Genomic DNA, 25,393 nt, shown 5'->3' with positions numbered 1-25,393 from the left:
TTCCCCCCATCCATGCTCTCTCTCTCTCTCTCTCTCTCAAATAAATAAATAAAATCTTTCAAAAAATAAAATAAAATAAAGTAAAATGTGTTCCAAAGAATGTCTTGCAAACTTGAAAACATCAATAGCTTATTTTGAGTTGTGTTATACACTTAAATTAACGTTTTGAAAAATTAAATTAGGGACCTCATAAATTGGTACTGACTTGCCCATGTAGTCCTCTCCACAGACCACCTGATTCTGACTTGAAACCAGACCATCAGGTTAGGTGGTACTCTGACACTGTGTCCTCAGCTCATGTAGAAGAATGTTCTTTTTTTTTTAAATTAAGTAAACCCTACCCCCAACATGGGTCTAAAACTCAGAATCCCAAGATCAAGAGTCACATGCTCTACTGACTGAGCCAGCCAGGCACCTGACCACTTACATCTTTAAACAATTTTGCCCACCACAGCTCATGGGGCCAAGGTGAGAGCTCCACAGAGAATATGTCAAGCTTCAGCATCAAAAAAAGCTAGATTTGCCATAAAGATCTACTGTTTTAAAAAACCATTTCAAGGGTGCATGGGTGGCTCAGTAAGTGAAGCGTCCAGCTCTTAATTTTGGCTAGGTCATGATCTCAGGTTCATAAGATCGAGCCCTGTGTTGGGATTCTTTCTCTCTCTCCTGCTGCCCCTCCTCCTATCCCCCCTCACTGTTCAGTCTCTTTCTCTCAAAAAACAAACAAGCAAAAAAACAACCTTCTAAGCACTGCTAATCTTGTAATTCATTACATTCCTTCTCTAGCACTAGAAAATGGACCAACATTTTAGTTCCAGTCCCACAGCCAAAAACCAGGTTGTTTTAAAGGTTTTCACTTTTATGGAGTACACTGTGTTTGATTACCCTGTCCTTCTTTCCTTTTCTCAATGATACACCAACTTCATCTCTCACTGCTCTAAATAAATCTAAAGAAATGAGCTGAAATCCTTTTTAAAAATTATGTTGGGAAGAAACAAAATATAAAAAGCTCTCGTCTTTGTATCCCTAGTTCTGGATGAGTCTAGTAAATGGTGTCAATAGATATGTTGCTGAATTGAAAGAATACAATTTACTTGGAAAGGCAGTATATTAAACAATTTGATCTGGTTTTACCAAAAAATATGTTCCTGTTGGGTACACTTCAAAATTCTCAAGCTGAAATGAAATTTAAAGGCACAAGAAGAGATGGTTTCCTATAGGAATACTATGGAGACTACTCATAACACAACACTTGTACAAAGTACATTAATTACTTCCTAACTTGTTTGTAAAGCAAGGCAATCACCTATTCTGACTTACAAAAAGCAGAGTATACATAATTTACCAATATTAAACTAATGGTTACAACATGTAAGAACTCCATGGGAGGAAAAAAAGCAATAAAATCATCTTACCGTGAACTTAATGCCTGGTTGTGATCGAATTCCCAGTTGTTTAATTTCCAGTTTAGCCAACATACAAGATAATCGAGTAGGTGCAAATAACACAGAGATGTGAATGTCTTCTTTTGGATGCATTCTGATCTCACAGTTACTGGTTAGTCGTTCTTCTGAACCAAAAGTGTGCTGAAGCTATAATTTAAAACAATCACTGCATATAAAAAAGCAGGAGTCCAAATAAAACTACCATCAACCAACCCAAAGCTTTTGAAGCACTACCCAATGGTCTGCACGGGTAAGTGGTCTAAAAGAACATGGAACAGCACCAGGCACTCTACCAACCTGAAAGCAGTCCTGGTCTTGTCCTCTGATGAGCAGTCGCAGATGTTGGGTTGTAGATGTACAATTATTGCGTAAAGCTAGCTTCTGAAGCCTAGAAACAATTACACATTGTAAATGTAGTTTCCCTCCATGGATACTGCTGCAACTATAAAACCAAAGCCAATTAAAACTGACTGCAATGTTTAGAGATGGGCTGGAATATACTACTTTATTAGCAGCCTGGAGAGGTATCTCCACATTCCTAAGATGCCACATTTCTGAAAACATACTCAAAACATAACCACTTTGTCAAAGAAACTCTTTGGGTTTAATCATTCTCCTATTATAGCTCCTTAGCAGTCCTTGTTATTTACACTACACATAGAAGTCTTTAGCTGTCTTGTAAAACAATCAAATGAAAATCCAGATTAACAAATTCATTAAGTCGCTAAGTCAATACTATGCTTAGCTTGAATTCCTAGCTTTCATGCGAACAAGGAGTCCCAGGCACACCACTTAGACGTTTCACTCTAAGAGCCTCATTTGCACAAATTAGTCTTTTAAACAGTACATTGAATTAACCATACTTTTAAAAAGTTGTGATATGCAAGTACAATAAACTATGAATAACAGCTGGCTGGTGGTAAAAAAAACAAAAAACAAAAAACAAAAAACCTCTTTGCAGAAACGTCTGTTCATGTCCTCTGCCCATTTCTTGATTGGATTATTTGTTCTTTGGGTGTTGAGTTTGTTAAGTTCTTTATAGACATCCAGATGGCCAACAGACACATGAAAAAGTGCTCCATATCACTCGGCATCAGGGAAATACAAATCAAAACCACAATGAGATATCACCTCACACCAGTCAGAATGGCTAAAATCAACAAGTCAGGAAATGACAGATGCTGGCGAGGATGCGGAGAAAGGGGAACCCTCCTACACTGTTGGTGGGAATGCAAGCTGGTGCAACCACTCTGGAAAACAGCCTGGAGGTTCCTCAAAATGTTGAAAATAGAACTGCCCTATGACCCAGCAATTGCACTACTGGGAATTTACCCTAAAGATACAAACGTAGTGATCCAAAGGGGCACGTGCACCCGAATGTTTATAGCAGCAATGTCCACAATAGCCAAACTATGGAAAGAACCTAGATGTCCATCAACAGATGAATGGATCAAGAAGATGTGGTATATATACACAATGGAATACTATGCAGCCATCAAAAGAAACGAAATCTTGCCATTTGCGACAACATGGATGGAACTAGAGCGTATCATGCTTAGCGAAATAAGTCAAGCGGAGAAAGACAAATATCATATGATCTCCCTGATATGAGGGAGTGGTGATGCAACATGGGGGCTTAAGTGGGTAGGAGAAGAATCCATGAAACAAGATGGGATAGGGAGGGAGACAAACCATAAGTGACTCTTAATCTCACGAAACAAACTGTGGGTTGCTGGGGGGAGGGGGGTTGGGAGAAGGGGGGTAGGGTTATGGACATTGGGGAGGGTATGTGCTTTTGGGTAAATTGGAAGGGGAGATGAACCATGAGAGACTATGGACTCTGAAAAACAATCTGAGGGGTTTGAAGTGGCGGGGGGGATGGGAGGTTGGGGTACCAGGTGGTGGGTATTATAGAGGGCACAGCTTGCATGGAGCACTGGGTGTGGTGAAAAAATAATGAATACTGTTTTTCTGAAAATAAATAAATTGGAAAAAAAAAAACAGTTCAGAATGTAGGAACACCAAAAAAAAAACAAAAACAAAAACAAAAAACCTCCTTCAATCTTTGAAAATATATGAATCCTCTTCATTGGGAGAATAGAAGATCATTAGTAAATCTCCATTTTATTCAAATTCTGAATAATGGCAGTTACGTTATTTAAACTGTGGTCTATGTCTTGTCCAACTTGGGATAAAGGGGAAAGGGTGCTGAGCTTAACCTCAGAATAAAATACAAGACCTTCTGCTATCAGCATACCCAAGAAAAACATTCATACTGACTAGGAGAGATTTACTGAAAAAAATAATTCTTTAAAAGCTATTATGTTTTATCTTTTTTTAGAGAAACGTGGTTATCATTTTCAAGTAGTAGAGTTACCAATCTGGGGAAGGTGGAGTTCAGTTTCTAGTTTTAAAAAGGAACTAAACAAAATAAAAAAGGGTTAACTTCTTTATTATATAGGGTTCACACAAATTAGTAAGAAAAAAATACTAAATCCTAACCAACAAATAACCAACGTATAGATGCAGACTTATGAGAGAGAAACTAGAATGAATGAATGAATGAATGAATGAATATATGGAAAAATGCAGAACTTCAAAAATCCAAAAACACTGGAATAAAATACCACTTTGGACCACTTTACCCTTAGAAAATATAATTTTATGAATTATCATTTCTATCTATAACAGAGGCAAAACACATTACTCAATGAGAACACTGTGCCCCCCCCCACATTATACATGAATTTTTTCCTCTTTACTCTAGAAGAGCTCCCTTCAAATCTCCATTTTGCAACAAGCACCTTCCTCCACAAAAACAGGCAGAGAAGAGGCAAGTACCACATCAGAAGGGCACCTAGTAGGCACCAGAGTCTCCCACCCTTTGTTTCTGAGTTCTCTCCTAGCACCCACTGGGTCACAGCCCTCTGACTGTTTCCTAGGACATTTCTAGTGGACAGAAAGTGATCTCTCTTATAAAAGCAGACAGTACACCACTTCATCATAAACTCTGCTGCAACATCCTTACAAAAAATCTATCCTTTGTAAGATAGATCCAAAGGATCTATCGCTTTCAACAAGACCACTTTCAGCCATCATGTGGCATAGCTTCCAAGGACTAAGGTAGTCTCCTTTTCATATGACTGGCAAGCTCCTCCAGGCTGAGTTAAGACACCTAATCAACTATAAACAGGAGACATGACAGCTCTTCAGGTCAATTCCCTGTGCTGGCATGGGGCTTACACTTATATCTGTTGGATAAGAAGGTGGACCATGAATCTCCATGAGGAAGGAAATTCGAGAAATAAAAGACAGTGCCCCCATTTTCAACCTCACTAATGGAATTTCTTATCTGAAAAAAAAAAAAAGTTTAGCACACATTAATTTTGTTTCACATGAGCTGTAAGATTTTAGGATGTTACAGCATCTGGAGCAGCTAGATTTTAAGAGCAGCCATTTTTACCACATTAATCATTTGCTACAAATTTTATCAGAAGGTAGGGAATTCTGTCAAGAACAACACAAGGATGATGATGACTCTTACTGAGCTCTCTTCTGCCTTTGGTTAAAGGAAAGAGCAATCATAGAATAAGCTGTCTCTCAATGGAGACACGTAGTAACTGATGCTTGCCAGAGTCTGCACTGTCGTAATGCCTGCGGTTGCCAGGGCGTACTGGAAAGTGACTTTCCACTTCCTTTTACTTAGACATCAATGGCTGATCTGAACAGCTAAGTTATTTCAGCCACCTTCGATAGCATAGAACTTCAAATTCTCAATCACTATTTGTATATATATTGGAGCCGACCACAAATTAATGTTTCAAGGAAAAATCTGGCATACAGATGCTGTTCAGGTTCAACTGTACAAAACTGGAAAAACCTTCCATAGAGAAACAGGCCCTTGTTCAGCCTTTCCTTTCAATGTGTATTCCTTCTTAACTGCTGCAAAAAGCATATGACAGTAAGAACACAGGAGCTAACTGAAGAGGGCACAATACCTCAGGATTTTTCAAAGGTCTAGCTGAGAGAATCTTTACTGAGAGCTGCTTCAAGAATACACAGCCCACCATTCTTCTAGGGGCCTAAGCTGTCTCAAACAAGCCACCACATGCTTCAGTACCCAGAAAACGCTGTAGCTGAGTGTTCCCATGTGATGCGTCCGGACTGGACTGAGCACCTCAAAGGGGGAGCATACTCATAGGAGTATTTGCTGTGAAGCTGTTTTACTTTGAGATTCACTATATTGTATGGATTTCTCTTTAAAAGGATCCTGGAGGAAACGCCTTAAGTCTATAGCAGGAACAGCTACACACCCTCTCACAGTAACTGGCTTGTTCTTAACCTCTGAACACTGTGCCTTGTTTCAGGATGATGGGGGAGGAGGCGAAACTGAACACAAGACCCACATCAAGGCAAGGGTACAGGGTCTGCAGGTGAACCTTTGGACACTACCTTTATGGTGACCACGTCTCATTTTCCCACAGCCATCTGCCCTCAACTGTTTTTATCTTACTGTGTCCTTTTGAAAGCTGCTTTGGGAACAAGACAAGGTACGTATGACTACACGGGTGGCTAAACAGATGTATGAACTCTATAAAGTAAGGTGGTTCACTTAGATCCTTTGTGCACTGATAAAATGGATTTTAAAGAAGATTCAGCCAGAAGTTTCTGATCTCTCAGGTGCAAAAAAATATGTATGGGGGGAAAAAAAAAGGTATTGCGTTTTAGGTCAAACACAAAAATGCAAAGTATGAAAGAGGAAACAATGAAGTTTAATAATTACTAGGTTATTACTTGGTATGTATGAGGTTGGTAAAAAATTTTTAGCTATGTTACCAAGCTTATGAAGGGAAAAAAATTACCATACTATATATTATATGCCAATTTATTAATTCAGAATTCATATTCAAAATGCATAATCAAAGTACACATAAAAATAAGATCCAAGATGTAACTCACATTAAGCTATGACAGAATATATCTGCTCTATTAAAGACTCCCTACACTCTTTAAAGTACAAAGTAATCACCAACTACTTCATGAACTCCTTAAGCAGAATGCCAGGTCTCTGATTATTATTCCTTCCCACCTTTCCATACGGCTTTACAGAGAAGGAACAAAGAAACTCTTAATAGCCTAAATTTGGTAATCAGCAGAGAAACGAGCTAAAGAAAACTGAAATGTATTTTTCTGGACTGCAGAGGTGAAAATAGTAATGAAAACATCTGAATTCAAGAGAGGAAGATAAGACAGCTTTATTTCAACTCTAAAAACATGAACGTGGTCAAAATTATTACAGCAGAGACTAACACTAGGTGCTGACAGCAGAATCTTCAGTTCAGAGGCTGCTACGTGCATACTTACTGAGTTCTACCAAGAGGAACACCCCCCCAGGCCAGAAATTGCTTGTTGGACAAAATCGCTGGAACATCTGAGCAGCAAGATGCAGGTGCCAGAGGTTTACTTCCCGAAGAAACTACTTCACCTTTTAATACCACTTCATACTGAGGTCCAAATGGCTGCACGAATATTTTCAGGATCCTAACAAAGAAAACCATCTAAGTTGAATGTCCAAAATTCAATTCTACTGGCATCTATTACCCACAGGCTTCCTCTGTCCCAAGAGACTGAATGGGTGCTGAGGATACAAGGATATTCCCACCCTGAGCTTATACTCCAGAGAGGAACAGACAAGGAAAGAGACAATCACAACCTCTACATAACGGGAAAGGGGACGTTCATGGGGCCATAGGAATATTACCAACTACTATTAATGAGGCGTTTGAGAAGAGTTGAGGAAACCTTAGATGAAAGAATTAATGCAGTGATGTTGCAGGCATATGCTGCAGAGACAAGCAGTCCCATCGTGCAGGCCAGCTCTTCTCCATAAGGTCACAGGGGCGGACTGAGCACACTAAAGCATTCTACAACCCAGGTGGAGGACAGGCCATTGTGTCTCAGGACAACATGCTTCTAAGCTCTGTTTACCAAGCAAGTTCAAATACTAAGGACAATGGTGCTCTGCCCACTATCAGGTAATATTCACTTATGATTTGGGTGCCAAAATGTCACAAGCCTGGCGAAGGGGTGGTGGGTGGGGAAGCATCTTTAACAACTGGCAATGGTTCCCTTGGAGAGCAAGAGCAAGGAAAGGTTAAAGAGAAGCATCAAGACTGACATTTTATTATTTACTTTTGTCAGAATATATTTGAAAAATAGTAATTTCTTAATTTCTAGTCAGCTGGTTTAAAAGAGAGTTTTAGTAAACAAAAAGAAGAAAATCTGAGGCAAAAAGAGGGTAAAGAGAACTATACTACCTATTAGGTGAGATAAAACATGTACTCTATCACTCGGGCTGTGGACTGAAGCACATGCTCTTTGGAGAGAAGAGTAAAAACTTGTCATTATAAAGAATTTTATATTACCTTTCCTCACAGGCTTTGGGGTCCTTTGGAGTAAAGGTAACTATAACTTCATGTTCTTCTCCAGGTTTAAGGAATAGATTCTCTGGATCCACTGAAAAGTGACTTCCTTGATCTGGGATCTAAATATTTATACAATTATAACTAAATGCCAACTTGGGCAAATACAGCTTTTACTCAGTTACTCTCATTTTTCATTTACTCTGATAGGTTATTTTTCCCTTCTATCTTTTCTGTCACTGCCCCATCTTGTCTTATTCTCTTGGAAAGGGTGCTTTCTCTTCCATAACAAACTTCATCTCCCATCCCCTGACATCCCAAGAGATTCCTGTCACTGATATCTTCTTGCTCACTGACCCGTTTCAGAACTGAAGTCTACATATGTGATCACTCTCCTCCAATTCTACCTATCCACTAGGACAACACATACATTTTTCCAGAACTAATCTAGAACTTGGTTCTTATACATAAAACAGCAGATGTCAAAGTTACAGTACCCCACCATCTATTTCATACTAGTGTAGCCCCCGGCTTTTAAAGCACTCATACGGGTTCGTCTCTTTGATCCCCATGGCACTCTGCCAATGTAGGCAGCTGAGCAGCCTTCAGAATGTGAGGAGATACAGTCTCACAGTCTGAGGAAATATTATGTCATAGCATTCTGACACAAATCCTTACCTTGATGTCTAAGTAAACATCAATATTCCCCGCATTTTTCAAAGGTAAGTGCTGCTTTGTTGAGGAAGCCACTCTGGCAAACAAGTGCATAGTCTGGAGGACGGGGTAAAACCAACATTTTAAATAATGTCACAATTAGAATGAAATCAACCTGAACATAAAATCATGGCAATGAGAAGAGTTTAGGGTACCTGTAAGTCTTTTGGAGCATGTATCCTAGCTATTCCTGTTCTTGCTTGAAGACCAATACTTTTAATGACTGGAGTAGGGTTTGGGCTGTCAACTTCTATATCGACTCTTGCCAAGAACTCTTCTGCTGAGTCTAAAATCTCTGTAAAAGTTCATTCTTTCAGTTCGGAGACCAGAGACATATTTCATTCTAAATGCTTCATGTGCTCCAACTTTATCCCCTCAGGGGTCACAAGAAATTCTAAGCAAGATGTCTTTCTGTTCCTTCTTTTTAAAGATTTTATTTATTTATTTGACAGACAGAGATCACGAGCAGGCAGAGAGGCAGGCAGAGAAAGTGGGGTGGGGAGGGAAACAGACTCCAAGCTGAGCAGAGAGCCCGATATGGGGCTCAATCCCAGGACCCTGAGATCATGACCTGAGCCGAAGGCAGAGGCTTAACCCACTGAGCCACCCAGATGCCCTTCTGTTCCTTCTTAAAGGAACAGAAATGAGTGGAAGGGAAAGGAGAGAAAGAAAGAAACATCCAACTGGTAGATGTGATAAAATCAGTGAACAGAAAAGATGCTGCAAAGTTTTCAGTGGTCCTTACTGGGGTTACCCATACATGGGTTTGACCCGAAACAGCATGCATGCTCGCTGCCCCATTTTAAAAACAACATAAAATACTTGGCAAATTACTCAAAAGTATTCACATTTATTGATGGAGGAAATATGCCTCAACTTTGTGGTTTATTTAGCCAGAGTAAAGCAATTCCCAAAAAACATACACATGATACCTGAAGAAGTGACCCGTTTCTTTGGACTATGGAAAAGAACCCAAATTATCAGAAATTCTGGATCCTGTAAAATAAAATAAAATAAAACAAAATAAAATAAATTACATTATAGCATTAAGATTTAAGTCTTAATGAAAGATAAGCTATCTGGAACCTTAACTTTCTCTTTAATTCTAAGCCATCTTACCTGTCCGTCATAAGTGGCAGGCATCATGTGGTTGACCACAGAAGGGGCTGCCAGCTGAGCGATCACGTCGGCATATGGAGCAGCTTTCAAAGAAGCATGGACGGGTGCCTTGGAAAACGTGAAGCAGCGCCAGGCTATGGCATTCTGTTCAGAAACAGAAGAATCAGTTTCAATAAAGCCAACAGTACAATGTTGGTGTGATGTTAAATGTTAAATCTGTTGACAGAATCCTTAATCAAAAAAATTACTTCTGTAAGAAAAATTAATCAAGAATGATATCAGGAGTGTCTACAATGCCAAATCAATGTGCTCTGTAAAGTTTCTTATTGTATGTTCGTACTTACAGCATTAATAACAAGTCTGATTGGCACAGTGGCATGAGTCTTGTTTATCAATTTTAATGGCAGAGCCTTCCAGCCACCATAAGTCAAGTCGCCAAAATCAAGAACATCTTTCTTTTCTGTTTCTACCTAATTACGAAAGAAAATACTGATTTCTAAAAAGCAATAAATCAATATACCACAGCTTATATTCATTATACTCTTTACAGCCACAAATAGTCAGCATTAAATGTAAACTTACTTAAGTTTCCCTAGGCCATTTACAGCTGCTATTTTTTACAACAATAAACATGAAGGGGTTTTTTTGAGGTAGTTTATGTATCCACATATAAACTATAGAACAAAGCTATACGTTTGTTGTTGCTACTTTGAAATGACTGTTAGATCTTAAGACAAACTGACAATTTTATAAAATATATAGGCTTCCCTTCAAAAAGCTATGAGCTTATTATTACACAATTTTAACTTCTCAATTCCCTTCTAAATATATGTTGACATTTTCAGATTTAGTCCAAATTTCTGACAAAACTGAAAATGTTTAAAATGATATCAAAATAGACATATCAGAAGTTTAAAATGAGTGCCTGTCATCGTGACAGATGACTTCTTTAAACACTGGAGAACAACCTAACACAGACCTCTCACACCCACACATGCAGAAATGTTAGATAATACTTAAAATATACATAAATTTCTTTAGCCTGGTCAAATGCAAAAGGAAATAAAAAACAGGGAAAAACAAATGGGAGCTGACTTCCATGAAGGTCTGGGATCAACCCATTCCCAAGGTAGCTGAGCTTCAACACCCTCCTGAGAACAGAAGGTAGGACTCTGAGCTTGTTAGGGCAAGGGTGAGGCTGGGATGGAGTTTGAGCTCCCCGCATCAAATGCAGAGATCCAAAGAAGTGTCCTTTTTATGAAAAGGGACTTGGAAAAATTCTGTTTACATGTCTGAGGTGATATCAGGGAAGTTTGTCCAGAGATGGGTGGGTGTTAGAAGATCATTTGTAGGAAAGTAAAACCCCAGGCCTATATCACACTAGGCATGGGAGCTCCAAGTTGAAAATCAATGAGACCTTTAGAGCCCCCAGCATTTCTACAGAGTACTCTCCATGGACACACAGGATTTCTATAGCAGAGAGCACCACCGTGACAAGAACCCACATTTAAAAAATTTAAATTCCTAGGGACACCTGGGTGGCTCAGTCGGCTAAGCATTTGCCTTCGGTTCAGGTCATGATCCCAGGGTCCCAGGATCAAGTTCCACATTGGGCTCTTTGCTCAGCGAGGAGCCTGCTTCTCCCTCTACCTGCAGCTCCCCCTGCTTGTACTCTCTCTCTCCGTAAATAAATAAATAAAAGCTTTAATAAATAAATAAAAATAAAAAATTTAAATTATCAATTCGAAAATCAGAAACCACATGAGGAAAGTAATCAGGAAGACCTAGCAAAACTAGTGGAAGAATCAGCAGCTGAGGAACTAGAAATAATCTGGATTAATTATAAAATAAGTACACTTTAAATACAGATAATAGAGTCCGTGAAAAAGGTAAAAATATAAGATTCAAGAAACAATAATGAGCAAAAAAAAATGTATAGCTTGATCAGTCTGTTAAAAAAAGTTCAATCCTAGAGTTTTAAAACGGTTTGGGACTAAAGTATTAATCAAAGATATTACAGAAGGAAAAGATGAACACTAAAATACTGACTACAGGTTTTTGAGCTGTTTGGGCTAGAACAGAGCTCTTGATTAATTTTATACCTGAGTAACCAATTTGAATAAGAAGGGAACAGAAACCCATAATTTACAAACTAATACAAAAGAAGGGTTAAAGACCATTTTTATTTTAAAAAAGGAACAATTTCACACAACACCTAACAATTCACATAACAACAGAGCTCAGAATACACAAGACATAAATAAATAGAAGAATTATAAGGAGAAAGAGACAAATCCACAAACACCTCTCTCAGAGGCCAAAAGACAAAGCACACAGAAACATCAGTAATGATACAGAAGACTGGAACCACAATAGTAATAAATCAGAGCTAAAGGATATGTGAAAGAATTTCTCCACTCAAGAGAAAGAAGAGCAAGCCATTCTTTTCAAGCCCACAAGAAACATTAACATAAACCAAACACATACTACACTATGGAATCTCTCACTCCTTTTCCCTCTCCCCAACCAGTATTCTGACTCCAATGTGGGGAGTACAATAGCGAAAGGCAGCTGAAACATTCCCAACACATTTGCAAACTATAAATGTACTTTAAGGGCGCCTGGGTAGCTCAGTTGGTTAAGCGTCCAGCTCCTGGTTTCAGCTCAGGTCATAATCTCAGGGCCTTGAGATCAAGCCCCACATCAGGCTCTGCACTAAGCAGAGTCTGCCTGAGATTCTCTCCCTCTCCCTCCACCCCTTCCCCAACATTGTGCTCTTTCTCTCTAAAAATAAATAAAATCTCAAAAATAAACCCAGAGAAACTATAAATGTAATATGCTTTAAATTGCATAACAATCCAATTTCCCCAAGAAACTATCCAAAGTCTTCTTTAGCCAGACTTAATACATAAACCTTTAACCATATGGATGAAACAGCCAACTGACTATATTCATTGGTCTTGGTACACATATATGCAATATGTAATAAAATATTTCAAAAACCATACATGCTTAGAAATACTGCTATCTCTACTTCTATTTGAAGCAACAGTTCAACTATTACTTGAGCCCCTACTATGTGCCAAGCACTATTCTGGAAGTGAAGAAGAGACAAACATCCTGCCCCGCAAAGAGCTCTAGTGAAAGCAAGGAGGATGAGACAATAGACAGGTATTTGGTATGTCACTGCTGAAAATGCTAAGCAGAAAAGTAAAGTGAGAGGAAGGGAACTGGGCATGTGGGGATGAGGGGAGAGGTAGGGATTGCCATTCTATCAACAGCGTGAGGTGACATCTGGACAAAGCGACAGTATGGTATGCAGTGTGTGGGAGAAGTACTCCAAGGAGAAAACAACTGTACTCAACCTCTGGCAAAACTGTCAACACTGGTGGCTTCTTCATCACTAGAGACAATGAGCCATCCTCCAGCTTTTTCTTCACATCCATTTAAAACTAACATAAGGGCACCTGGGTGGCTCAGTGGGTTAAAGCCTCTGCCTTCAGCTCAGGTCATGATCCCGGGGTCCTGGGATCGAGCCCCACATCAGGCTCTCTGCTCATCAGGGGGCCTGCTTCTCTCTCTCTCTCTCTCTCTGCCTGCCTCTCTGCATACTTGTGATTTCTGTCAAATAAATAAATAAAATCTTAAAAAAAAAAAACTAACATCAAACATTTAAAACTAACATCAAAACAGTTTTTAAATCTGTATGTGATGTGGTCAATGAACATTATTCCAAACTGAAACACTCATTCCTGTAACACAGGGCAGCTGTTCTTATTTTCCCTACCTACATACAAGATTTCCCCTACCTAACCACTTACTGTATTGTGATATTTAAACAGGTAATATTTAAACAGGTGATATGGTGATATGTGATATTTATACAGGTGATATTTAAACAGGTAAAATGGGGCACCTGGCCGGCTCAGTTGGTAGAGCAGCAACTTTTGATCTCGGGTGTTGTTGAGTCTGAGCCCCAAATTGGGTAGAGATTATGTAAATGAATAAATCTTTTAAAAATTTAAAAAATAAGAAAAGGCTAATAAATAACATCCAACGTTTACTACAGCACCAGGGATAATCACTGATGTGGTTACCTTTCTTAGTCTCCTTTAAAATAAACAACCCAGTACGTCTAGTGACTTAAGAACATCCCAAACTAACACCCACATCTAGCAAGTATATCTGTGTTTCTGTAAAATAACAGAAATAATTTTAAATTATAAAGTAAGAAGATATGAAGAACCAATGATTAGCTTAAAAGCTATTTAACCCCATATTCATTTTTCCCAAGTAACAACCTTCATTCAAATGCCAGGCATGAGGACAAAGACCTGCTTACAGTTACCTCGATCACAGGGGTCTCGGCAACAGCCGTGAGAATGACTCGACTTGCCAAGGCTTCTGCTTGTGCTATGGTCTCAGCATCTGCTGAAAATGGCCAAGAAGCAACACTGAATATACATCTGAAAATCCCAGGATCGGATGGTATGAAAAGTACTTTTATCTCTTCCGTGGCATGAGGTCTTATGATGACTTTATTCTTGAAGACTAAACAAGGATACGCTGAAAGATCCACCTTAAAAAAAAAAAAAAAAAAAAAAAAGCCACACAGTTCATTAAGAAATGGCTTCACAAGGAAAATCAAGAATTAGGGTCAACTAGTTTAAGGTCCCTTTCTTCCTGAACTATCAAATCCAAAAATTTGTTACTCTTCCAAAATATCCGAGTCTTTTAACTCATTATCTGTAAAGTACAATTAGCCAAAATTATGAAGACTTATGGAGCTCAATTGAACGTGTATTCCCCGGTCTGTTTTAAAGTAAACACAGCTATCTACACTCTCACTTGCACTGAAAGAGCCCCTGGAGCAGTACTCTGGCACCCCACACATTGTCTAGGAATGGCTTTTGCAACTGTACATCAGGGGGCCTAGACTGACCTCTCAGGTCCTAATCAGGCCTCCAAGTACATGGTTATGACTCACTTCAACCCCTCCCTCCTCACTGTACACAAGGGCATTCTTTTCTACTCCTAGGTCCAGAAGCAACACTACTTCCTAAGTGCCCCTAAAAGGGCCTCCAAGCTCACCTCTCACTGTTAACGCTTTGCTCCAATAACATACATTCCACCTAACCTCAGGATCAGAGAGGAAATGGTAGAAGAGGGAAAGCAGACACAATCTTACTTTCCCAGTAAATAAGAGTTATTACCAGGAGGTAAGAGGGAAAGTAAACTCATACACTAACGCTCACTACAAGCAGCAGTTGCAAAACCAGGATATTCCAAAACAGAAGTTGTTGACCGTATTTCCCAGCCTCCCTGCTCCCTCATGTCCACATAGGTCACTGTAATCATGAAAGGAGACTTAGAATCGTGTCCTTTAGCACCTCTAGCTGATCATGTGAGAGACCATTGCTGGAAGAGTTTATGTTAAAACTGTATTTCCAGGTATTTGAAGATTTTATTTATTTATTTAACAGACAGAGATTACAAGTAGGCAGAGAGGCAGGCAGAGAGAGAGGGGGAAGCAGGCTCCCCGCCCAGCAGAGAGCCCGATGCGGGGCTTGATCCCAGGACACTGGGATCATGACCTGAGCTGAAGGCAGAGGCTTAACCCACTGAGCAACCCAGGTGCCCCTGTAGGTATTTAAAAAGAGCATGTTAAGAACAGGGTCAGATAAATTAGTCAAAAAGACTCCACTTACTGAATGAGGGTATAGGTCCCAAGAGTAACTTTTTAAATAAATGTCAGTAACTTATATTCGATCACATTTAACAAAACCAACAAACAGCAGAAATCAGAGCTTTCAGCGGTTTAAATAGCACAAAAAAGTGCATTTACACAGTCTGATGAATAAATAACAAAATATAAATAACTGATAGAAAAAGGAGAAACAAAGAAATTTCAATTCTTATACTGGATGTACTACAACAAAATGGGGGGCTAAGAAAAAGATACAATGTTATTCTTTCATATATCATTGCAATGATTCTGTGCAAGGCATGCAAGGATGGGGGGGAGAGACTCCCCTGTATAAAAGGAAGTACTAGAGAGAGATCCAGCATTAACTGTAACGCAACTGCTAAGTCACAGGAGAAAGACACAAAAAGCTTACCTTTTCACCATTAACACTAACGGTGAGAACCCCAATGCTGACCTGCAGCCAGCGGTCAGTCGGGTTAAGTACACTCAAGAAGGTCTGCGAAGCAATGCCAACACAGCAAGCATGAGGAAACTTCAGTTCCTCAGGCACTCTGACCTTCCCTGGGCAAAGACAAAGCATGGTCAGATGGTAGTTATATCAAACACCTGATTAAAAGCACAACTGGCTAAATGGAAATTTTTACAGAAGACTACCTGCTGACACCCAAGAGCTATGGTATGAAGTGCCCTGGGTCTTAAGGAGTCCTTGACATTGTATAAGCCTCAGCACAGGCCAACAATTTTCTCCTGTTGTATCCAGCCCAGAAAGAACAAACTGAAAGAACTGATCAAACCCACAATTTGCAGCTAATCAATTCTTTGATGTGCCTGCCTATTAGTAATCTCTTCCTTTTTTCTCCCACAAATACAAGCCACTACCTAACCTAATAAACTTACAGAAGGCTCTTTCAAGGTTTGCACATCTATGCAGAATTTTAGTAAGACCAATCTTTTCACCATCCTTCTGCAGAAACTTCGGAATTTCCTCGAGAAGAAAAGAGGGTAGAGAGGAAGACCGCATGCCAGTGGCCGTGTGCACTGCATCAGGGAAAGCACGGCACCCAGCTCTGCTTAGAGTGGCCGTCTCTAGCGAAAGAATCTGGGGCCAGTTCAGCCACTGCAGATAAGGGTGGAAGGGTGCTGTCTCTCAACAACTGTCATCCCTCAAAAGACTTTAAAAAGTGGAAGGAGACTCACTCCTCCAGGGAGCCAATTTTAAACTGGGTGGTTGCTAGTTGAAAGAGGAACAGAAATCTAAGACAGAGTACAGGAGAGACAGGAAGACAAAGGCACTAGGGAGTTTACCTGCATAAGTATTTCTGTTTTTCTAAGGCCATGTCAGGGACCCTCACACAGAAATGTATTATGGTCTGTGTTCTCAGTTTAGGACAAAGAATAAAATGAAGAGAAATTCAGACCAACCAGTATGTCCTTGAAACAAACTCGTTTTGTGGCCTTGTTTGAGAAAACTCAATTTTTCAATAATAGCAAGCAACAATAAGCAATAACAGAGAAAAAGCATCTTACCAAATCCTGACAGCATTCCTGAATCCCACGGCTCAATTCCACAATTTGTACCAACAGACTGCACAGGAAAAGGTTTTGCAGTACTTAGAAGATTCTGATTTAAGGCATTAGGGTATGGGTTATAAAGGGAAGAGGGACCCATCAACCCAGAGCTGATATTTTGTCCTAGACAAATTCCCATGGCCACAGAATTCTGAACGTGCTCTCCTGCGACAGGTGGATATGGACAGCTTCCCGAGAACCCACAGACAGTGGCACTGCCAGCACGGCACTGGGGCAAAGCAACATTTCCAGCTGAAGGTAGCGTTCCCAAATACTGCTGGGCAAAGGGAGCTGTGGTAAAAGAATGTTGAGTCAAGAGTGTAGGAACTGCGCTGGGCATGTTCTGCATCTCAGGAGCAGAGCCACAAGACAGAGTGCTGGGAATAGGGGCGCCCTGGTGTCCAGGGGCCATCCGATGAGGAATCTGGCCACTTACTGCACTATCGGCAGTCAGCGTATCTTCAGAGGCTACTCTTTCACCTTTGTTCACAGACGCCTGGTGTGACACAGGGTGGTGTGGCATCGCTGACACACCTGGGTGGGTGAGAGCTGACTTGCTCTGTACAGCCAGGCTGATCTGGTCCAGTTCACTGGGGTTAGAGGTCAATCCTACTGTACCAGTTTCTGATAGGTCTCCACTCCTGGAGGAAAGATCTTTATTCAGCCTAAAAGAAGGTTTTACATCTTCAGGTTTGCTACTCAGAGAAGCTGTTTCAGTCACATTGTCTGTATCTGAGTTCTTCTGATTATACGATGGTGCTACTTTACTTCTACTTTGACATGGACCTTTTTCTTTCAGCTTTTCCACAGCCTGCTCCTCTGATGGAATTAGACTGGCTTGAATAATCGTGGCACTCAATTCACTGGTGACATCACTCTGTGTGACAAAAAAATGTTAAATAATCCACAAACTATTACTAATTCAAACCATGCTGATATAAACTCACAGAAGAGATCTACACAACATGAGCTCTCTGGAAAAAAGGCCAACTTTTTACAGCTGTGTAACTCAAGATTAAAAGAAAGTGTTAAGTTACTGCTTCACAGAAATTATGAGGAGATTAAAGAGGAGCTACATACCAATTACATCTCTAACAAATTTACATAAATAAAGGACCAGCGACAAGTACTTCCATTCAAATTTAAGGGATTGTTTTCTTGGCAGCTGTACAATAAAAATCTAATTAAATTAATAACACAGGCATGGAGGCTAAGCAAGCTTTCAAATGAAATTGACACAAGGTCAGGGAGAATCTATGCAGGTCACAGGCTTTCCCAGCCCTGGTGTTTGTTTATACCACTGTTACACTTGAAGATGCTAATTTCTATGAGCACTAAGTCTTGTCAGTGCCTAAGATGAAGCAGTTGTTTTCTTAGGTAAGAAGTAACAGCCCCAGTCAATGTCCATGTGCTCATTCCATTATAAGACATCACCTCAGGAGTGACGTCTACAACTCTGCACGATGGACCAGCTGGAATTTACAGGCAAGTTAAGATGCACTTAATGATTCTCCAAACTTGGTTTGAAAATTTCTCTTAGACCACACAGAAACAGACATTAATAAACAAAGACCAGGTTATTTACTAAACATCATCAACCCATCAGTCAATAAAAATAAATAACAGCCAGTAAGTATTTAGCGGTAACTTCTCGGTGCCAAGCACTGTTCTCACATCACTGTCCGTCCATACTGATGAAGAAACAGGCTTGGGGAAGTTACAGTCTATCTTAGAAAACAGTTGGAAAACCCATCTAACTCTACAACTTAGCCTGTAACCACTAAGTTAAGAACAAAGAGACCCAACATTTACCACCATCAACAAAAAGATGGCTTTCAATGATTTGTCCAATGTGACACCATATATATATATAGTAACTCTAGTGGATATATTTACTAAGGGCTTGGTAGAGAAGGACTATATTGAACACAACAGTCTATATTTAACTCATTCAAAAACTGAATACTATCCTATTCTCAACACACACACACACACGTAGATAATAGAAGTCTAGTTTCTCCCACATAATCTCTTGGATCTACCTGCTTCTCTCCCACCCCTACTGCCACTACCTTAATCCAAGCCCACAATATCTCTTGCCTGACTACAGCAGCCCTGTGTCAAATTCTCCTGGTTTTAATCTCACCCCTGCTCAGTGCCCCCTCCACACTGCTTGTGCCACAAGCTTTTAAAAAATCTACACAGGGGTGCGTGGGTGGCTCAGTGGGGTAAGCGTCTGCCTTGGGCTCAGGTCCTGATCCCAGGGTCCTAGGACAGAGCCCTGCATCAGGCTCCCTGCTGAGGGGGAAACCTGCTTCTTCCCTCCCTTTGCCTTGCTCTCCAACCCTGGCTTGTGCTCTCTCTCTCTCAAATAAATAAAATCTTAGGAAAATAAAAATAAAAAATAAAACAGTAACACAAATCAAATCATGTCAGTGCCCTGCTTAAGGGTCTTTGAACTCCCCAATTTTACATCCAAGACTCTTCGTGGTTCGGCCTCTCCTCCTTGCCCCATGTATAATTCACTGTAGCCATTCCAGACTTACAGGGGTTCTTCAAATGCAGTGTGCGTTTTACAACTCCATCTCTTCCCTCGTTTGTTTGTCTGCTTCCTTCTCACAGAATATGCCTTCGGTATATTGCTTATCTCCCCCATAACCTTTGGTTGAACCATCACTAAATCCACTTAGATTTATAGTTAGCTCCCTCCGGATCCCACAGCACAGGTGGATCACAGCACACTTCATTCCAGTGTGCCTGGCAAGTGTCCTCCACCAGACTGAAAGATTAAAATGGCTGTACTTCTGCCTCCTCAGCATGAGTACTATTTGATCAAAACACACACACGCGCACACATACACACACACAATTTTTAAAGTTAAAACAGCAAGAGAAATTACAAAGGCCTCAACTTCAGTCTGACTCCTACAACCACTAACTTCAAAGCCATAAGCCTTACTAAAGAAATAACAGAAATGCTGCCCACCTTGTGGCCCTCAACGCCAGGATCTGAGGCCGCAGTGGGACAGGAGCTGTCCTGTTCAGACACATAAGTCAGCCTACTCATACTCGCTTGTGGACATACCATCTGAGATGACTCACCCTCAGAAGGGGGCTTCGGATGAGCTGCTGAATCAAAAGACTCTAAAGCACACCTAAAAAGGAGAACATCTTGTGATTAGTTTTCCATTCCTTTTTCTATGCTAGCAAAAAAAAGCCATTTCTGCTTGCCTATGAGCTTGTTAATCTATAGTCTCTGTTCTTGCTGTCATGTATGGTAACTCAACAACTGTACTCTTAATTATCTAGAATTATAACTCATAGTCCCGTTGAGTGAAATACTTGGTAAACTCTTGTAAAAGAAAAAGGCTGTGGCATTTTTATTAATAAATTTCATATACAGTCGCATTAATAATGTTAGCGATTCATTTGATAAACATTTATCGAATACCTGATTAAAGCAATGAGCCAAGCTTTCAAAAGTTCCTGCCCTGAAAGAGCACAGATGAAAACAAAGAATCATGTACATAAGTTCAAAGAAACAGGACCAGCCATACACTGCTAAGTGGAATATGAAGTGGGGCACCTTCTGACTGAGCAATTAAGCAATGCTTCTCATAGCACTTTGACTCAGACATTCCAAACCTAGGAACTAATCCTAAGGGGGAAAAAAAAAAATCAATGCTAATTATAAAGACTCTGCCAAAAGGATACGTCTTAAAAATGTGCAAGAAATTAGGCTATGGCACAAATTACAATAAAACCCTATTTAGCTATTTTAAATCATGCTGTTAAGTACTATCCTTTGACTCAGAAAGATGTTCGTGGCATTAAGAAAAAAAAAAAAAGATTAGAAAGCAATAAATATGAAAAGATCCCACATCTACCTAATACACATGCCATGTTCTGTTAGCCAACACCCATCCCAGAGCCAGATCAGCCCGATGCAAGGAGAGAGACGAAGCAGCGGAGCCCCTGAACAGGAACAGCTGCTGTGGACAGCAGCTGTGGCACCTACTGCAAGCACACTCGGCCCTGTCGTTTCAGTTCAGCTCTTACTGGACTGAATTTTACCCCATCAATTTTTTTTTTTTTTTTTTGCACAAAGTTCAGAATACTAAGCTGGGCATCACATACAGAGAAAACCCCATTTTGAATTCTGGATCTTTGGAAAGCCCCAAATTGAGACAACGGTACTGACAAAAAACTAGTTAGTGAATGTCTAACCAATAGTCACAGAGTATTAACCAAACTGCTTCAGGCCTATTTCAGCTTCTGCATGACATGCACCCACAACACATGCACACGCACGCGCGCACACGCACACACACACACACACACACCGTATAACATGATAGAACATGAAAAAAGTTCTGGGTAGGCTCTGTGCTGGGTGTGGCGCCTGCTTAAGATTCTTTTTCCCTCTCCTTCTGCCCCTCCCCTTCTAAAAGAATGAAAACATGGAAATAGAGAAGTTTTAGCTAAGATGTCAAACTTCAAAGGAATCCCAAAACTGCCAAGGTGCCAGCCACACAGAGATAGAAAGGCAGTTCTCGAACTAGAAGGTCTAAATCAGCTCTATGGACCTGCTGGAAACCAGCTGGAAGACTAGCTAACAGGAATGCTAATGAGCAGCAAAACTTACCAGATAAAAAGTACACTCACCAAGAAAATGTTGCCACTGAAGAGAGAAAAATTCTGGCCAACAGTATAGCTATAATAAATATTAAAACAAAACACAAAAGGGCACCTGGGTGGCTCAGTTGTTAAGTGTCTGCCTTCGGCTCAGGTCATGATCCCAGGGTCCTGGGATCGAGCCCCTCATCCGGCTCTCTGCTCAGCGGAGAGCCTGTTTCTCCCTCTCCCTCTGCCTGCCTCTCTGCCTACTTGTGTTCTTTCTGTGAAATAAATAAATAAAATCTTAAAACAAACAAACAAAAAAAAACAGGGGCACCTGGGTGGCTCAGTTTGTTAAGGTTCTGCCTTCGGCTCAGGTCACGATGGCTAGAAAAGAATGTATCTAACTACAGAATAAAAACTAAACAAGTGTAGGATACAGTGACGAATCAAAATGCAAATGAAATGCCAATGCAGAAATTATGTAACTAAAAAAGAAAAAAGCAGAAAGGGAAAGAACATGAGAATAAACTCCCTAATTTTCTTATTGGTGATAGAGGCTGTTATGGGTTGAGCTGTGTTTTCAAAAAAGCATATGTTAAAGTATTAATCCCCAATACTTAAGAATGTGACTTTATTTGGAAATGGGGTCACTGCAGATGTAATTAGTTAAAATGAGGTCATAGTGGAAGAAGCTGGACCCTTGATCCACTGTGAATGCAGAGGCAGAGATTAGAGTAATTCATCTAGAAACCAATGGACGCCTACAATCATTAGAAGCTGAAAGAGGTAAGGAAGGGTCCTCCCCTAAAAGCTTTAGTCTAAAGATTTTTTTTTTATTTGTAAGTAAACTCTACACCCAACAAAGGGCTGGAACTCACAATCCTAGGATCAAGAGTTATATCCTCTATCAACTGAGCCAGCCAGGTGCCCCTCCCCTAAAAAGCTTCAGAGAGAACATGGCCCTGAACTTCTTGCCTACAGAGTACGAGGTAATACCTTTCTGTTGTGTTAAACTACCCAGTTTGTGGCACTTTGCTGTGGCAGCCATGGGAAACTAACACAGGTGGGACTCAAAGAACATCATTTAAAAGCTGGCAAAACAAGTGGTTACCTTTGAGAAATGAACCTATAAATGATTATTTTTCTTCTCTACACTTTTTCCAATTTTCTTATACTGCACACATATTTTTATTTTTAAAGAAAAAGGAGGAAAAAAAAAGGTAAGCACCTACCCTGATAAACTTGTTCCAGAAATTTCACTAGGAGAAGAATGACTCAGTGGAGAAGAGGAAGGTCTGAAGCTATCCTGGTCATCCTCTGAGCTATGTCCACCATGCTCAGGAGAGTGATTTTTCAAATCTATCAGACAGGTGTTATTTTTGATGAGAACAACAAAAAAATCACTTGTAATTTTGTGAACATGACCAATTACTTCAATACTTACCAACATTTTTAGGTGTAATTATGGAATGTTTTCCAAAAGTCACATGTTTTTCACCATTGCTTGCTTCACTAACACACTCATTTTGCCTCTGATTTTCTCTACTATTTGGTATTTCTTCACAGTCTCCTGACAGCCAAACGGATGCTATCCTGTGGTTACGTACTAATGAATACCTATTAGATGTTGGAGTGGATACTGAGGTGGCTGTTTCACAGTTACCAGTATCTGGTAATTTGTTGTCCATAGGATATGTCTTCACATCAACTATGGTACTTTCACTCTCTTTTCTATTTGTAAGAATTGAATTTGGACAGTTTGTTCTCAATGATTCTTGATTCTTGCTCTCTCTGTTTTCACCATAAACAGAAAATGCTTTATTTTCTTCTGGTTCCCTTATACTTATATTAGTGGCGCCTAAGTCCACTGTATGGATGTCTTGTGTAGTCTGTTCTTTTGGCAAAGATGAATCCCACAGACCAGATGTACCAGCTCTTGAAAAGTTTTCTAGTCCACTTTCGTATCTACTGAATTCTGTTTTTTTAAGGTATTTCTCCATATCAAACATGTTGGATCCATTACTTTTTTCTGTATCATTAGGCAAGAAATGAGGCAGCATGGAACAGTCCTTTTGTTTATTATCTTCCTGAAAAGTCTTCTCTCTGGTTTTATTTGAAAGTGCCTTGATCATGGCAGCAAGCTGGGCAGGATCGGTACTTACCGACGCATCTGCAATGGCTGAAGCGATGGTGCTTATCCTAAGGACAGAATCATTGCCAGAAGGCGGCTTGCTTTTGTATCTTTGGGGTTGGCTATTCATGAAGAAACTGTCCTAGAAAGGAGAAAATTCACATCAGATAAATTTATCTCAGTTCCCATGGACATATACATATTAGTTTAATCTTTAGATGTCACATAAAGTTTAACAGCAGCTAGAAATTAATGGTATACCAATTAAATATCCTAATTAAAAAACAGATAGCTGTTATCAACTGTAATTACAGAATACTGGGTTACTCACAAAATTGGATTATCAATTATTTTTGAAAAGTCTTCAGGAGTTGAAGAGATGCTAAAGAGGTGTTAAAACTGAACCAGATGATAATTTAAAACAAAAAATTAAGATACTGGGATTGAGAAACCTTTGAGCCATTGTGATTCCAAGTATAATTCTTGGTAATTTCATTCAGTTGTTAGAAATGAGGAACACTAGCAGTCTCAGATCACTTTGATCCAGGTATTGGGATTGAGCTGATTGGAGCTGGGCCTCAGTCCTTATGAAAGCCAGCCTAATTTTGGTTCGTCTTTTCTCCTAAGGTGTGTAGCCTTTTATGGTCTCATCCTAAAGCATGGTTGTTTACATGGCTAGGCTCTCATCATTGGTGGACACTTTTTGATTCCCTCACTCCCATAAGAACACCTTTGCTAAGTTTCTTCTTAAAACTCTTATCCATAGCATCTTCTTGAAGCAACAGGAAAGAGTATCCTCAGTACTGGGATTCTTCCTTCTCTTGGATTCTTGGATTTTGGCCCAATATTTTTTTGTTCCTTTTTTTTTTTTTTTTTTTTTTTTTAAAGCTCTCCCGCGCCTTCTAAGAGATGCTTCTGGATACGCTATCCAGTTCTAACAGTTGTCAGCCAGAGTTGGTTTGCATTGCTTAGTCTGCTATTACTGGAGACAGAAGTCTTAACTTGCATTTTTAAAATAATAAATAGGTTTATGTTTCTTTGCCGTGGCTTCCATTTCAGTTGTTTACCCATGGTTCCTATTTATGTCTTGCTAGTGTCCTCTTTCAAGTCAGAAGCAAACACAAATCCTGTCTGGAAGACTGTATCTCCCATGGCCTCAAATTATTTCAGCGACTTTTCCTGTAAAAGGTTAAAAGCAAAATAGGAAAAGATACAACACGTAAACACTCAATAAACACTACAGAGCAAAAGCTGGTGTCACCTATGTTAACACTGGACTCGACTTAAGGCATAAAGCGTAACCACAGACAAAGGCAGTCATACACAATGACAGAAGGTCTGATTCATCAGAGAGAACAATTCTAATTTGTATGTACCCTAAAAACACAACTTCAAAATTTTTAAAGCAAATAATGCCAGATTCACAGTATGTAATAGACAAATCCATAATCACAGTGTGAGAGTTTAGTATCTAAATAAATGAAAGAACAAGTACAATATTTTTAATGATAGTTTCATCACTATGATTTAATAAATTTTCCTAAATAAAACATACAAAAGAGAGCAACCAAAGATCACACCACAGGCATTCCTGTCGTGTGCACAGAAGATATTTTCAAAAATGGAACAAATGTTGAGCCATACATCATGTTTCAACAAACTTCAA

General features: G+C 39.8%; 1 protein-coding gene across 7 annotated transcripts in view; it reads right to left on the bottom strand.

Moving 5' to 3' along the window:
* CEP192 (centrosomal protein 192) overlaps window positions 1–25,393 on the bottom strand; it is a 128,491-nt gene that overhangs the window by 35,332 nt on the left and 67,766 nt on the right. For all 7 annotated transcript variants that reach the window (XM_044243663.1, XM_044243664.1, XM_044243667.1 and 4 more), the window contains 15 exons: window positions 23,041–23,869; window positions 22,829–22,955; window positions 19,963–20,131; window positions 16,935–17,853; window positions 15,820–15,968; window positions 14,049–14,279; window positions 10,045–10,170; window positions 9,701–9,844; window positions 9,514–9,577; window positions 8,737–8,876; window positions 8,546–8,638; window positions 7,871–7,989; window positions 6,810–6,986; window positions 1,743–1,833; window positions 1,416–1,592 (listed from right to left, as the gene is read on the bottom strand). In XM_044243663.1, coding sequence (XP_044099598.1) covers window positions 1,416–1,592; window positions 1,743–1,833; window positions 6,810–6,986; window positions 7,871–7,989; window positions 8,546–8,638; window positions 8,737–8,876; window positions 9,514–9,577; window positions 9,701–9,844; window positions 10,045–10,170; window positions 14,049–14,279; window positions 15,820–15,968; window positions 16,935–17,853; window positions 19,963–20,131; window positions 22,829–22,955; window positions 23,041–23,869 — 3,555 coding nt within the window. The remainder of the gene's footprint in view (window positions 1–1,415; window positions 1,593–1,742; window positions 1,834–6,809; window positions 6,987–7,870; window positions 7,990–8,545; window positions 8,639–8,736; window positions 8,877–9,513; window positions 9,578–9,700; window positions 9,845–10,044; window positions 10,171–14,048; window positions 14,280–15,819; window positions 15,969–16,934; window positions 17,854–19,962; window positions 20,132–22,828; window positions 22,956–23,040; window positions 23,870–25,393) is intronic.

The sequence above is a fragment of the Neovison vison genome, chromosome 3 (assembly GCF_020171115.1).
Source record: "Neovison vison isolate M4711 chromosome 3, ASM_NN_V1, whole genome shotgun sequence".
Lineage (NCBI taxonomy): Eukaryota > Metazoa > Chordata > Mammalia > Carnivora > Mustelidae > Neogale > Neogale vison.
This window is presented reverse-complemented; position numbering and strand designations above follow the sequence as displayed.